This window comes from Phalacrocorax carbo, chromosome 2 (genome assembly GCF_963921805.1).
Source record: "Phalacrocorax carbo chromosome 2, bPhaCar2.1, whole genome shotgun sequence".
Taxonomy (NCBI): domain Eukaryota; kingdom Metazoa; phylum Chordata; class Aves; order Suliformes; family Phalacrocoracidae; genus Phalacrocorax; species Phalacrocorax carbo.
In genome coordinates, this window is record NC_087514.1 from 144053711 (window position 1) to 144067585 (window position 13875).

The 13875-nt window shown below is 42.0% G+C and overlaps 1 protein-coding gene across 7 annotated transcripts in view; it reads right to left on the reverse strand.

The window, feature by feature from the left end:
- ADAM22 (ADAM metallopeptidase domain 22) overlaps positions 1-13875 on the reverse strand; it is a 139120-nt gene that overhangs the window by 70923 nt on the left and 54322 nt on the right. For all 7 annotated transcript variants that reach the window (XM_064444673.1, XM_064444671.1, XM_064444669.1 and 4 more), the window contains exon 4: positions 5506-5572. In XM_064444673.1, coding sequence (XP_064300743.1) covers positions 5506-5572 — 67 coding nt within the window. The remainder of the gene's footprint in view (positions 1-5505; positions 5573-13875) is intronic.

The following is a 13875-nucleotide window of genomic DNA, read 5'->3' on the forward strand; positions in this document are numbered from 1 at the left end:
GATGACATTACGGGAACCCTTATTCAAAATCTTCTCTCAAACAAGCAAGAGTGATTTTTCTGGTACTAACGGTTTCTGTAGTCTCCGGACACAGCTGAAAAAGCCCTGTCAGAAATAGGCATAAAGAATTCCTGCATTATTTATGATTTGTTCTTTTTCAGTTTCTTTTCTCCCCCAGGGGCTCATCACCAGGTTTCGCAAGCTTTGGGTACATGCACACACAGCTCCCCACCAGCCTCAGGCTCCAGCCTCCCAGGGCAGAGCCTCCCTGTGCTCCCCTCCCATTCCCTCCCACCAGCCAAACTGGTGCTCCGGTTTTCAGGAAAAAAATGGAATCCCTCACAGAAAAGCCTGTTTAGCATACAGGTCTTCCTGGCAAGTTGAAACGTCTTCCTCTTTGGTTACAAAATGGTAAGTTATCAAAAGCTGAAGAAAAATTAAGATAATCTTCTATGGAGCTCAGACTTTGGATGCCCTTAAAACTGGACGATGCTGGTAGAAGCACCTGGCTGTAGGATTGGAAACACACTAGTCAGTGATAAAAATTACCTGCTCACTGGCTTAGTGTTTATTCTGGCCACACCGTAAATTATTGTAGCCCTATGATCAGCTTGTACCTGTGGTGATACAGAGAAATGTTGCAATGCTACTCAGGATAAGGTCTCATCAAACACAGTCACTAAGATATGACAGACACAGACACTGCCCTCAGTCAAGGTACTGTACCTCAACAACTCCTTGAGCACTCAGACCAGATTTGAAGGAGAAAGTTTAAAAGAAAAACCAATACCCATCATGCCAAGGGCTCCCAGCCCTTTCCAGCCTTTGAAGATTTTAATGTTTTTCTCCTTTCTATATTACTTTCCTTAAAAAGGGCATTTAAAGAGCCCTTAAAGTACACTTCATGGCACACACAAGCCGAGACTTTAATCACAGCATGGCAATGAAGAACAATAATTTTCCCCTGCTGTGTACAGGCATTAAAATACCCGTAAGCTACAGCAACAGGCATTTTGTGCACACTACTAGCCAAACAATGCACATAACAAAAAGAAATAATGACTAGTTTTGCAAACTAGGGACTCTGCTTTGCTGTGCAGCATTAAAATGCATGTGGCCCACAACCCTCATTCCCCAAACTGCAACCTCTGCTAGAGCCACCGCAGAGCGCGAGGCCACACCGGGGCACCCCAGCTCGAGAGGACGGCCGCGGGCAGTTTGAAGGAAGGCACCGGGCACTGCCCTGCCCGCGCTTGCTGCTGCACAGGCAGTGGCTGAGCACCATGGGGGCCAGCGATATGGCTCAGCACAGCTTGGGACACAAAGCCATATGGCAATGTTAAGCCACAAGGCAAGTTTGGCCAAAGCTTCTCCTCCATCAACACTAAAATGGAGAAAGACAGTACCTAGCATTTAATATTACTCTATGTTGTTGGATGCTATCATGATTATGAACATGCTGTGAAGTAGAAGCAAAAAGCAATGTTCTGCTTTTATGCTGTGTGCACTCTTGCTGTAATTTTGTGCCCATAATACACATACTGTGTTCATATCACCATACTTAAGAATTTTAGGATTGCCTATGAAATATAGTTTCTTCCAGTTATACTTAAACATGCCATCAGAAATTCATGGCATTTATCTACCACAACTCTACCTGTGTAAGTTCTCTGACTTATTTTCATTGCTTAATTTTTTTCAGAGGGCAATCTTCTAAGAACTCAAAGGAATGTCCAACGTTTTGGGGGAATACAGGCAGAAACATCCTCCAAAGAAGAAAACTGAAATATTTTATATGAGAAAATGTCACTGAATAGATATCAGCTGTTCCTTCTGAGGGAGAAAAATCCAGCAATGTGAATTACTCAGCACTACAGCTGTTTTTTGCCTTTCATCTCACTGACAGCATCAGTGACAGAATGATAACCCGAGAGAGGGAGAGAGAGAGATAAAAGGACAGAGAGATATATTGCAGCAACATTAAGTATACACAAGTTGAGTATTTATGTGCTGTGAGCATAGGATGATGTGGACTGACACAATCAGGAAAAGGCAATTCATGAAGGGTTTTTCTCTTTCTTGTTAATTGATTATTCTCTTTGCCACCAGAGGGAATTTAGGCCAATACTGCTGCTTTCCTAGCAGCTAGAGACATGATCTAAAGTAAAGGAGGGTGTGTGGGGGAAACACTGGAATAATTAAAAAACCTAGCTCCTTTTGGTTTTCTTAAGCACTGCATGTTGCTGCTGGTTTAATAAGAATGTCTTACGTGCTACCTAACTGTGCCAAATCAACAAGGACATCACACAGAGAAGCCTCTCTTCTGCAGCTGCTAAATGCTGGCACCCTGCAAAAACATGTGTAACGTGTTCCACCTTCACAATGGTCCAATGTATTAATGAATTATGCAGCAATCAAATGTAATTCAACTTTCTCTTATAATAAAAAGGTCTGTTAAACTGAGGACTCTCCTCCCTATAAAAATCACTTTGCTCCTTCAAAGTTGCATTTTTAATGATCTGAATGTTTCTCCTTTTCCCTGCCCCCTCTCCTCTCTGAAGCATCCTAAGTAATGGCAGAAGATCCGTATGTATTTTACAGCACAGGAAGTTTTACTGGAAGGGATGGAGTAGGGGGGAAGTGGTAGAAGTAGTTATCAACTCCACATCGCATATGAGCCAAGGCAGGCATCTGCTTCCCGGACACATTCATGCCTGTAACATTCCCAAACTGCTGACTGCACGTACAGCTGCCTTCCCACAGCAACTCAAAGCTCCTGTCTTCCCCCATATTGCTGATGGCACAACAGCAGCGCTGACGATTTGCATGTTTGTGCAGTATTCCTGCACTGAGAAATGCAAGGGGGAAATATATATGTATTTTAAAATACACCTCTCCTTACGTCACTGAGAAAGCCAAGAACAGAGGAGGCCCTTTTGCTGTATAAACAGGCTAGCTCAAAGCCTGCAGCTGGCAGTGGATGGCAGACGGACATTCTTTCTGACACCATTTCTCCCAACAAAGCAGCAAGAGAGATGTTGCCAGGCCGCCTCTGTTTCTGCCTACAGCCAAAGACAAATTGCATAGAGGTGGGTGAAGAGCAGCGTATTGAAGCAACTGATAGAAACCTGGCTCCTTCCTGAAATACCTCTTCCTCTGCTTCTGCTTAAGAATATGCTGCAGAGCAGAGTACATATTTTGTGATTTATTTATAAGTTACATCTTTTATTAGCTATTTTTAAATAAGAATCTAAGCAATCTGCACATTCCCTAAAATCTAGTAATAATTATGTTTTGCCTGGTGCATATTGTAAGTACCAATTTAAAGGTGGTTTTATCAGTTATGGTAAACAGATTCCACAGAAATTGAAGGTACTAAATCACCATCATGAAAAATTCTTCTATTTGCAGTAAGATTTTAAAATTATTTTATGTAAAATCAGTGTTCAGTTTCTCAAATGCAAAACAGATACTGTTGGGCTTCTCAGAAACTGTTTCACAGACGAACAGGGCTCATCAGGGCATTTACAGGTGCTCTGAAAAATACTAGCTGGTCAGAGGGAACCAGATTTATTTTTAAACAGCTATTGGGTCTGAAATTAGCCTCACTCAGTGCCTGGCATCAAAATGTACTCAGCAGCCTGCATTCTTCCAAAAATCTTTTGATATTTGAACTTTTCTGAAAATGTGCCCATGACTGCGGCCAACAGGCTCTTCTGGACATTTTGTCACAGGAGCTGCTTCCCTCTCCTTCAACCCCAGACACTCGGATGCAGCAAAACAACCAAAAAATATACAACCCCCTTCCTGGCATACTTCCGTAGGACTTCTCCCTGCCAAATTCCTGGAGAGGTGGGTGAGGAGGGGTCAGAAAACGGGGCCACATGCCCTGGCCACCCCTGCCTGCAGGTGGGCAAGGGGACAAGGCAGCAAGGCATCATGGAGAGGGAAACACACCACCTGAGCAGCGATGCCCCTCCTGTGCAGTGCAACCTCGTGACCCTTTCACTCCCAGTTCAGTTCATCTTGAGCATCAAGGTCAGTGCAGCAACACTGGTTCTCTACTTAAAGCAGATTTGAGAGTACTAAGTGAGGCAGTGATAGCCGTCCCTGAAGGTATACCACAATGCTGCATGGCAGCTGACTGAAGGGGAAATAATCTCTGGAGCCCTGGATGGCTCTGGAACATCTGGAGATGTTTTACCCAGAAAACATTTTATGACCCTTCCTCTGAAAGGCCCGATCCTCCCATCTCTTTCCCTTGCAATTGAACAGTACTTACATGAGAAGAGCCACTGATTTCAAACATTTCCTTGCTTGATTAAGGCTTACTCATCAGAAACAGATTTGTCCTAATTCAGTGATGGGACTCAGATAGATTAATTTAGCTAACTTGTATATACACCTTGACGCAGACAAATGGATTGTTGTGTTCTTTTTAATATCAGCTATTATCTTTATTTCTGCTTTGACTCATTCTGAATCTGAGTCAAGATTTCTTGACTGCAGAGCACAGCTGACTGAGAAATTAGACTTTACAATTTAATGGAACACGTATGTGTTTGCCTCAGTCTGACAATGTATGCAGACCATTAGAGTAAAAAGAAAGCATATTTCAAGTTTGCAAATGATAGAAAGGGATAAACCAAAGGAAACACATATCTTCAGCTACCCTGAAGGACTGCTCTGTCCATTTCCACTTTTACACTGCAGAGGTAAATGCATTTGTTTCAGGGTATTTTGGTGATCTCAGATTTAGTAAAGACTTTTGGGGTTGTTTTTAATAAAATGTAGACTTTGAACAAAATTTGACTTGATAGGCAAATTTAAAGAGTTCCCATTATGCACAGCATATATTACATTTATGCATATTTTATGTAATCTACAGCAATTTTATTCCTGATGCCTACAAACTTTTGTCCCAACAAACAGGAGGTCCTCAAGAAAATTCTCCCATGTTGCATACAAATAATAAAACACTCCTGCAAAGGCAGTGGGACATTTCACAGAAGACAACTGCACCAAACAAGATCTTGTAGCCATCATGCCAACAAACATCCGAAGAAAGAAACCCACAATTTAAGACAGTGAGTGGATATTTGGAAACATTATACAATAAATCTCACTTTTCTCAAACTTACAAAGAAGCTCATTATAAACAACAAACTTGGGGTTTAGTACGATGAGGAAATGCTAGCTACCAAACCAGAAAGATTTTCTTTAATAGGCATTGAAAGTAAAATTATATTTACTAGTAAAAACTACCACATACACATTCTTCGTGGATATCACTGATATAAACATTAATGTACTAAATTTGCCAATAAGATTTATTTGTCTTATTTAAAAAGCTGAAAAATTATAAGCCATGAAACATGCTTGCCTCGGAAGACTAAAACAAATCACCTTAAAAATCAGATTTCTCTCCTTTCAAGAAATGGAGTTTGCATTAACATCAAAAGCAATGCAAATTTAAAAAGCAAAGCATAAAAAGGAAATTCTTACTTTAACTTCCACTGTTTTCCCACCTTGCTCGATATGCCTCTCAAGATACTCAGAAGACAGCAGGTCACTGCAAGAAGAAGAAAAAAAAACCCATAAGCCTCACGCATATGTTCTTGCACTCCCTCTCAGCAAGCACTGATTAAAAATTTAATTTGAAAAGGGCAAAACTTGCAGGATACTTTTCCTAAAATGTTCATAAAATATCACTGAAACAACCTCCTCCAATGGAGTTACACAGTGCACAAGTTGACCCCAACTGACCAAAGGAATATTCCATACCATATGATGTCACACTCAGCACATAAAGCTGGGGAAGAAGATGCAAGGGGGGGTGTTGGGAGTTATGGCATTTCGTCTTCCCAAGTAACCATTACATGTGATGGAGCCCTGCTTTCCTGGAGACGGTTGAACACCTGCCTGCCGATGGAAGGGAATTAATTCCTTGTTTTGCTTTGCTTGTGTGTATGGCTTTTGCTTTACCTATTGAACTGTCTTTATCTCAACCCACAAGTTTTCTCAGTTTTACTCTTCTGATTCTCTCCCCCATCCCACCACGGGGGAGTGAGCAAGCAGCTGTGTGGGGCTTGGTTGCAGCTGGGGTTAAAACAGTTTAATAAGTAAAATACCTGTCCCATCAGCAGGCTGCTTCTTCCCCCAGCTTTAAAGGCTGAGCATGACATCCCATGCTGTGGAATATCTTGTGGTGAGTTGGACAGCTGTCCCAGCCACGTCCCCTCCCAGCTTCTTGTGCGCCCCCAGACTACTCGCTGGTGGGGTGGGGTGAGAGGCAGAAAAGACCTTCACTCTGTGTCAGCACTGCTCAGCAATAACTAAAACATCCCTGTGTTATCAACACTGTTTCCAGCACAAATCCAAAACACAGCCCCATACTAGCTAGTTGAAGAAAACTAACTCTATCCCAGCCAAAATCAGCACAATGGGATACACTGATTTTTAATAACAGAAGGTGGGACAAGGAAAACTGAGGGTGGGGTTTCTTCACAGAAGGTTCAAAAACAGCCACTGATACTTATTTTAATTCAAGAGAATTTTCTATTTGCTGCTAAGAGTGAACAGTAAGGAAGTTAGGTGAACTTTAAGAAAAGAAAAAAGCAGAAGGATGAGAAATTAGTTGAAGTCACTCCTGCAGCAGGCTCTATCTGCCTCTGGCAGACTCCTAAAGACACAATGGCACAACAATGAAATGACCTTGTAATACCAATATGGTGAGCTCAGGATTGTGCTTAATGGGTAGGCAAAGCCATCAGCCACAGGAGCTGCTCAGAAGTTTCTCCTTCAAACAGAAAGTCACCCAGGCTAGAGGCAAACTGACCTGCTGTGGGAACGCAAGGACAGCAGAGCAGCACCCAGGGCAGCAGCTGCTCAGCTTTCCGGAGCTTCGCCCTGGCTAAACAGGCAGCAGGCTCATGGACTTTTTTTGCTCATGTAGGCATCGGTGACTTCCCAGAGCAAGCCTTGAGCAGGACAAGGTTGGTAGTACAGGTCCTTCCATATCAGCCCTACAAACTGCCAGCTTGGTATTTCCACTAATAACCCAGGCACAAAAACAAGGAGCGCTCTAATGAAATATGCTGATAATGCTAAGTTGGAAAGCATGAGGAATAAAGAAGAAGATTGAAAAAACTCCCACAGGAAAGAGCTGGATGATCTTCAGGACTGGATATTAGAAATAGGATCAAATTCAATTGTACCAACAGCAAATTTATGCACTTAAGGGCTGGAGGGAATTTCTATTATGTTGTTTTGGAGGGCCTGGTTTATAAGGAAGAGAGACATGACTGCACTTGTTTCTGGCAAGATGATTTGCCAGATCAATAGGGTGTCTTCCTGAAAAACACAACTGTCATCCCAGAATTCATCAAAGAAGATGTATTTCCAGTCAAACTGAGGTAAGATTAATACCACCGTCCAATGGAGACCTCTTTTCAAATACCGCAGACAGGTACTGGACAGCTTTGCTTAGAAAGTTCAATTACCTGGAAGCACAGAGAGGCTCCTGAGATAACCAGGGCACGGAAAGCTCCTGAAGTGTAGCAAAAAATTGAGTTGTGAGGGGATCTGAATGCACCAGAGATTATACACCAAGACGTAAAGGTAGCTAATTAGGCTATAGAAGGTGCTGGCAGAACCTCAGAGGTACATGGATTGTCAATGAGCCAATGGAAACTGGATGTTAAAAAAAAGACTTTGTATCTAAGTGCAAGTGACAGGGGCAACAAAAACAGGGATACTAAAAAATTTCTGAATGGGAGCATCCATGGGACAACTGTCCAAGGAGGTGGGGTCCCCTCAGTCACAGTATGTTCACAGCTGGTTGCTGCTGAAAGCGGGAGGTCTCAATGCCCCCCCAGCAGCAAGCACTGAACCTACCTTGTGTCAGCACAAGCACTCATCAAAATACTCTCAGTGTCAGAACTAACACTCATCAAAATACTCTTGGTGTCAGAACTGGCAGTTGTCAAAGTACACTTGGGAAGGTTCAACAAACCCATGGTTTTGCTGCATTAGGTAACTGAAGTCCCTTGTGAAGAGGTACGATAAGCTCCAGAGCTGATGCAAGGGAGGGAAAGTACCTGAGCAGCTGTCAATAGGGGAGGGAGAAAGAGTGAGTGACTGCTTTGGCCACTGCAGAACCAGTGTGACCAGCTGCCCCCAGATTCGGCCTCTAGGACCCCTGTAATTCTGATCAGGCCCATATACCTATACTGATGCCTTGCACAGCAGCCTGCGAGTGACCATTATTGAGGAGCACCTCAAAGAGATGCTGTTGAATTACTCATTACAATCCTCTAATTCCTCTTAGAAGTTAATATTAACTATTTAGGATACTCATCTACCTGAGGGAAGCTCAAAGACTTCTAAGGTCTGTATGCCTTTTCCAGATTTAGAAATTTAGACAGATGCTCTCTTAAAATGTACTTCATTTAGCTTGCTGAAGTTAGATATATAGTTTCTCAGCATTCACTACACTTTCCTTCCAGCAAAAGTCTATGCTTTTATACATAGATTTACTAAAGCCACCTCTACAGCTTAGGATTCTACTTTTACTCTTAGCTGTTTCTGGGGGACTCAGTTAAACTAAGGTTGTCCTCCTTATCTGATGGCCACAAAGGGTTTTGTGCCAAGGAAGATGCAAGAGATTATAAAATGTAAAATATTTAAGTAAGTATACAGTACAAAAGACAGATCAAACAGAATGACTTAACTCAGAGAGAGTTTACAGTTGTATTTGGAGGGATAACAAGGAGAAGCACAGGGTCTTCTCATGTGGGTCTGACAAAATTATTGCTTTTTAAATGATACTGCTGTTAATGTTTTTAAGTTCTGGAAGATAAGTTATGTTATCAAAGATCTGGAAATTGTGTCTGGCATGAGAAAACACATCGATTGATCACTCTCTGCCTTGTACAATGCAAGAACTAGGAGGTAAGAGAAGACGCCAGTAAGCTCAAAACTAAAAAAAAAAAAGAGACCTTTTCTGGCACAGCCTCTGGTTACAATGTGGAACCTCTTGCCACAGAAAAGCATGGGTGCTGGAGGGCTGTACTGGTTCAAGCTGGGAATGGACAAGTTAATGGACATAATTGAGGGCTGCCAAACACACAAGAAATCATACATGACTCAGAATGTCTTGGACTCCTAGAAAAGGGCTCTCGGGAAGCCTCATACATGCTTGTTCTGCTCTTCTGCTTCTCCCTTGGGTCATTGGGACAGGGCAGTTGGCCAAGCACCCCTCTGACCTGACCTGGGCTGCTCTGCCTGCACCCTGGCAGGGCCCTGTTTCTCCTGGGGGTTATACAGGGTGCCCCAGCATCCAGTCCCAGGGTTGCCGGTAGTCTGTCAGCTGTGCTTCTCACCCCTGCCACCCCTCTGATGGACATACCATCAGTTGTTCAAGTTGTGTTTACTTTCAAAATAGGTCAAGAGAATGACTGCTAAACAGGTCCATCCATTTCGCCCTTCTGCTTGGTCCCTACTTTCAGGACAAAAGGACTGGAAATGGCTGGGGAGCTGCTGGCCCCCTGCATTGCAAGGTCTGTCGCAGGTGCCTTGGTTCCCAAAGTGAGCCTGGCTAGAAGGGAAATGCCATGGGGTCACCAGCCTGCACAGCTCCTGAGAACTGAGCCCAGAGCTGCTGAGAGATGACAGGTCTGAAATTTAAAGAAATTTTTAAAGCCTACCCTAAGTAACATGGCAGGCAGGATATGTCCAGGAATGTTTTATCAGTAGAAAAACCCACAAATGATGCCATGTTATGCTTTATTATTATTATTATGACTCACTGCACAGAAAATATCATGAAAACCACAACACTCTTGCAGATCCAATAAAGCAATCAGTGCTATTACAAACTAACCTACAGCCTAACAATTAGACACAGTCTTGGAAACGCACACCAAAAGATATGCTTCTCTCATAAAATCACCTCATAGGTAATGTTTTGTGTTCAGTAACAGTGAAGCACGTAACTGTGTAATTTTAATAAAAGCCATTACTTTAAAACAAACAAGAAGCTATAGTGAAACACTTCTGAAACACGATGAAAATTATTTAAGCCACAAAAGACACTGAGCAATCAGCATTAAAATAATATGCATCTCAATATAAATCATACAACCTTTTTCTACAGTAACGATGAATTAGGGATAATTTAGCTTGTCTGCCAATCCATCCTAAAAGCCATCTTTGTTAATTTAGGTAGTAGTTTTGGTATTAATTATGAAGAAAATCTGCATGTGGAAAAAAAAAAAAACCCACGGATTGGGGAAAAAAAAACCTTAGAAACACAAGAGATGTAGAAAATTACAGTGAAAAAAACATCTACACCGTAAAAGACAATACTGCAGAATGAAATTTTCAGAAACATTTGCTGAGGCATTGATACAAACGCTTTGAAAAGGCACAGCAAAAACCTGCATATGTTAAGACCTAAAAATAAAATGTTTCACAGGAAAGAAGCACATGTGATCTGTGGCTTTTACAAAGAAAAACCAGTTATGCTAATAATAGCAATTCTGTTTTCAGAGGTCTGTTATTTTAAAAATGTACACAAATCAAGTAGTGCAGTTTTGTTTACAGTAGCATCATTTTTTGGAGCATTATCTTAAGTCACAACCATATGAGTCCATCCCATACAGACCCAACAGCCAGAACAAAAAAAATGAGCAAGCTCCTCTCTGCTCTTCCAACTCTCCCAAAGAGTCACGACAGGATGCAGCAGCTGGGGGAATTTTCTTACAGAAGAGGACCCTAACTAAGGAAATTATCCTTAGCCAAGATCATGCATGTATATGCACTTAAGTTCTACCCTGAATTAACGGTAGCATTTGCATATGAGGGTTACCCAACCACAGCTGGGATCGGGAGCCCAGGGAAACAGTAGAGCTTTGGAAATAGATGGGTTCCCCAGCAGAAAAAGGCTGCTCCAGGAAGCAAAAAGAGGGGGGAAAAAAAATGAGGTGGCAAGAGAAAAGAGGACAGAACAGGCCAAATGTTTAAAGAAAGATAAAGAAAAAACAAGAAATTATATAAAGCACTTCAACTTGAAAGAAGAAGAAAGAGGCCATTAAAGATTTTTGAAAAGGGAACAGGTTTGCATTTGAATATGAAATGGATAATAAAATGAGAATTATTCTTCGAAGTGAAATAGAAACTTTCATTTTCAAGAAGAGAAGGAAAATACCCACCACTGGCTTCTGAACAAAAACTAACGCCCCAGATTTAAGACATTCTAAAGATTGAATGCCTAAAATTTATGGAAGAAAAAGAGCAGAAATGATAGGGACATCTTTACAGGCCATAGGAAAAATTACAAACTTAAGAAAGGTAGAAATAAAGGGAGTTCATAATCATAGTACTAAAATGCATCTTTGCTGGCATATCAGTCCTATAAATGAAATTACTGGCTTCATGGTATCCAGTACTGTTGCTGTGTCTCCTTGAACACTGTGGGAATTCTTTATCATTTCTTCTGTCTGTTCACACTGATTTTTGTCTCCAGAACTCTCCATTATGTACACCTGAAATTTCAGATTAAATATGGTGCCAGACAAAGACATAAAATGAGAGACCTGAGCTGAGATGCATTACTGAAAAGGAAGACAGAGTTTTAGCTGAAATGGGCAGAAAGGCCTGGATGGGTTGAATGCCAGTCAGAAATTGTCAACAGACATATGGAGACATTCAAGAGAAAACTACAGGTTCAGGGAAATGATGGAGACACTGATAAGAGAAAGATGCCATATCAGCTGCACAATTAATGCTAACCCACATTGCAGGAGCAAGCTGTGAGAAGGGAACCTCCTGCAACATCACAGTATGAGGAAAGGCTGAGAGACCTGGGTGTGTTCAGCCTGGAGAAGAGGAGACTGAGGGGGGATTTCATCAATACCTATAAATATGTAAAGGGTGGGCATCAGGAGGATGGGACTGGACTCTTTTCAGTGGTGCCCAACGACAGGACAAGGGGCAATGGGCACAAGTTGGAACACAGGAAGTTCCACCTCAATATGAGAAAAACCTTTCCTGTGAGGGTGCCAGAGCGGTGGCACAGGCTGCCCAGGGAGGCTGTGGAGTCCCTTCCCTGGAGACATTCAAAACCCACCTGGACACGTTCCTGTGCCCCCTGCTCTGGGTGTGCCTGCTCAAGTAGCGGGCTTGGACATGATGATCTCCAGAGGTCCCTTCCAACCCCTGCCATTCTGTGATTCTGTGAGAGGGCTGCAGAAAAAGGAATGGTCACTGTTTAGGTACCAAGCACGTGAGGATAAGGAAACCTCCCGTCAAGTGCAAGATTTTCCCCCAATGGTGTACAACCTCTACCAAGTAACCTGGAAAGGTCTGAGTTATAACTAAATTATATAAGGGGAAGTTATCTCCCCCAAAAGAAGGGAAAAGAAAGGAAATCAGATTCATACAGGAAATAATTACAGAAGACTGGAAACTACCAGCATATTGCTTTGAGAAAAGTACTGAAAGACTCCTTTTATTAACAGCACTCATAGATATGGATGGAGTGGCTAGGGGGGGTAATTTTTTAGAACAGCCCATCTTGTACACCAGGGAGGAGAAGGCAGGTTGATTATTATCATGAAACAAGGACCAAGAAAGTGGAAAACTAGATGAGAGGGAACAGAAGGGATATTTCTATCTGCCAGTCAGTAAGAGTACAAGGGACAATTAGCATTACCTCGCATTACACTATGGTCTTAAAATATTTTCAGTATCAGCCATGAGCTAACTAAAAAATACAGCAAGATAAACTCAAAAAAAAAAGCCACTTAGCCAGCAGATTTCTGTATCTGACTAGCTAGGACATTTTAATGCTCCTTTATCCTCATGCCTACCCAAACACCTTCTCTCTGCTCATACATGATCCTCCCTTGCACTTCATGGGGGATTAGCTATCTCCACGCTCCATGAATCTATCTGCTTTAATAGCCACAGCTCTAAAACTTTCATCCCCTCCTTCCCCTCAAAAGAATTGCTGAATTTCTTTTTATGTGGATAGTTAATTTAATGAGGGTATCTGTTACGTTAGCCAAATGGACTAATCAATCAGAATTAGGTAGCTTCTCTTAGATAACGGCAGCAGTTTTCACAGTGCCTACTTAGAAGAAGGAAAAAACAACTGAGAAAAACAGAGCCGGTTCTCGTCTGCACAAATTGAAGTTTCTCCCCATTTTAAAATATTCTTACTGTACTTTTCTCTTCTTCTTGCTCCTAATATGAAGGGGAGAAAGGAGTAAGTAATTTCTTAACATTCCTACTCCTACTGACTATTTAAGACTTTCTCCAAAAAGAAATTAGGGATTTAGGAATGGGTTGAGTCCTCAAGGGATTATACACAAATGCTGAGTCGTACCCAATCTCAGTCCTTTCCTGGAGCTTAATTTCACATTTCAGTAACAGACAATGATACACAACTTGAATCTCTGGTGAATTTTCCTCCAAATACTAACATTTGCTGAATTTTTTCCAATCCAGGGCTTCTCTCTTAGATCCCTAATGCCATTGGACTTGAAAATGCCCATAGTCCCTTTACCCCTTAATAGCTAATGTGCCTGCAGGACATGACAGTAACTGCCCTGCACCCTACTGCAGACACCAAACTGCAGAGCAACTCTGCAGCCCTGCGCGGGGCCTCCACCTCTACCACCAGAGATGAAGTCTGACAGCTCTGGCTTACAAACAGAATGTGTTTGATTTACTGGATTGACTTTATTTCTTGATGGGAAAAGTTCTAAGCAGGTTGAAGACATTCTTGCTTAGTTTCACTAAATTTCTGTTACATACATGGCTGCTATTACTAGCACAAAAGAAGGAGGGAGGACACAACAAAAACTGCAA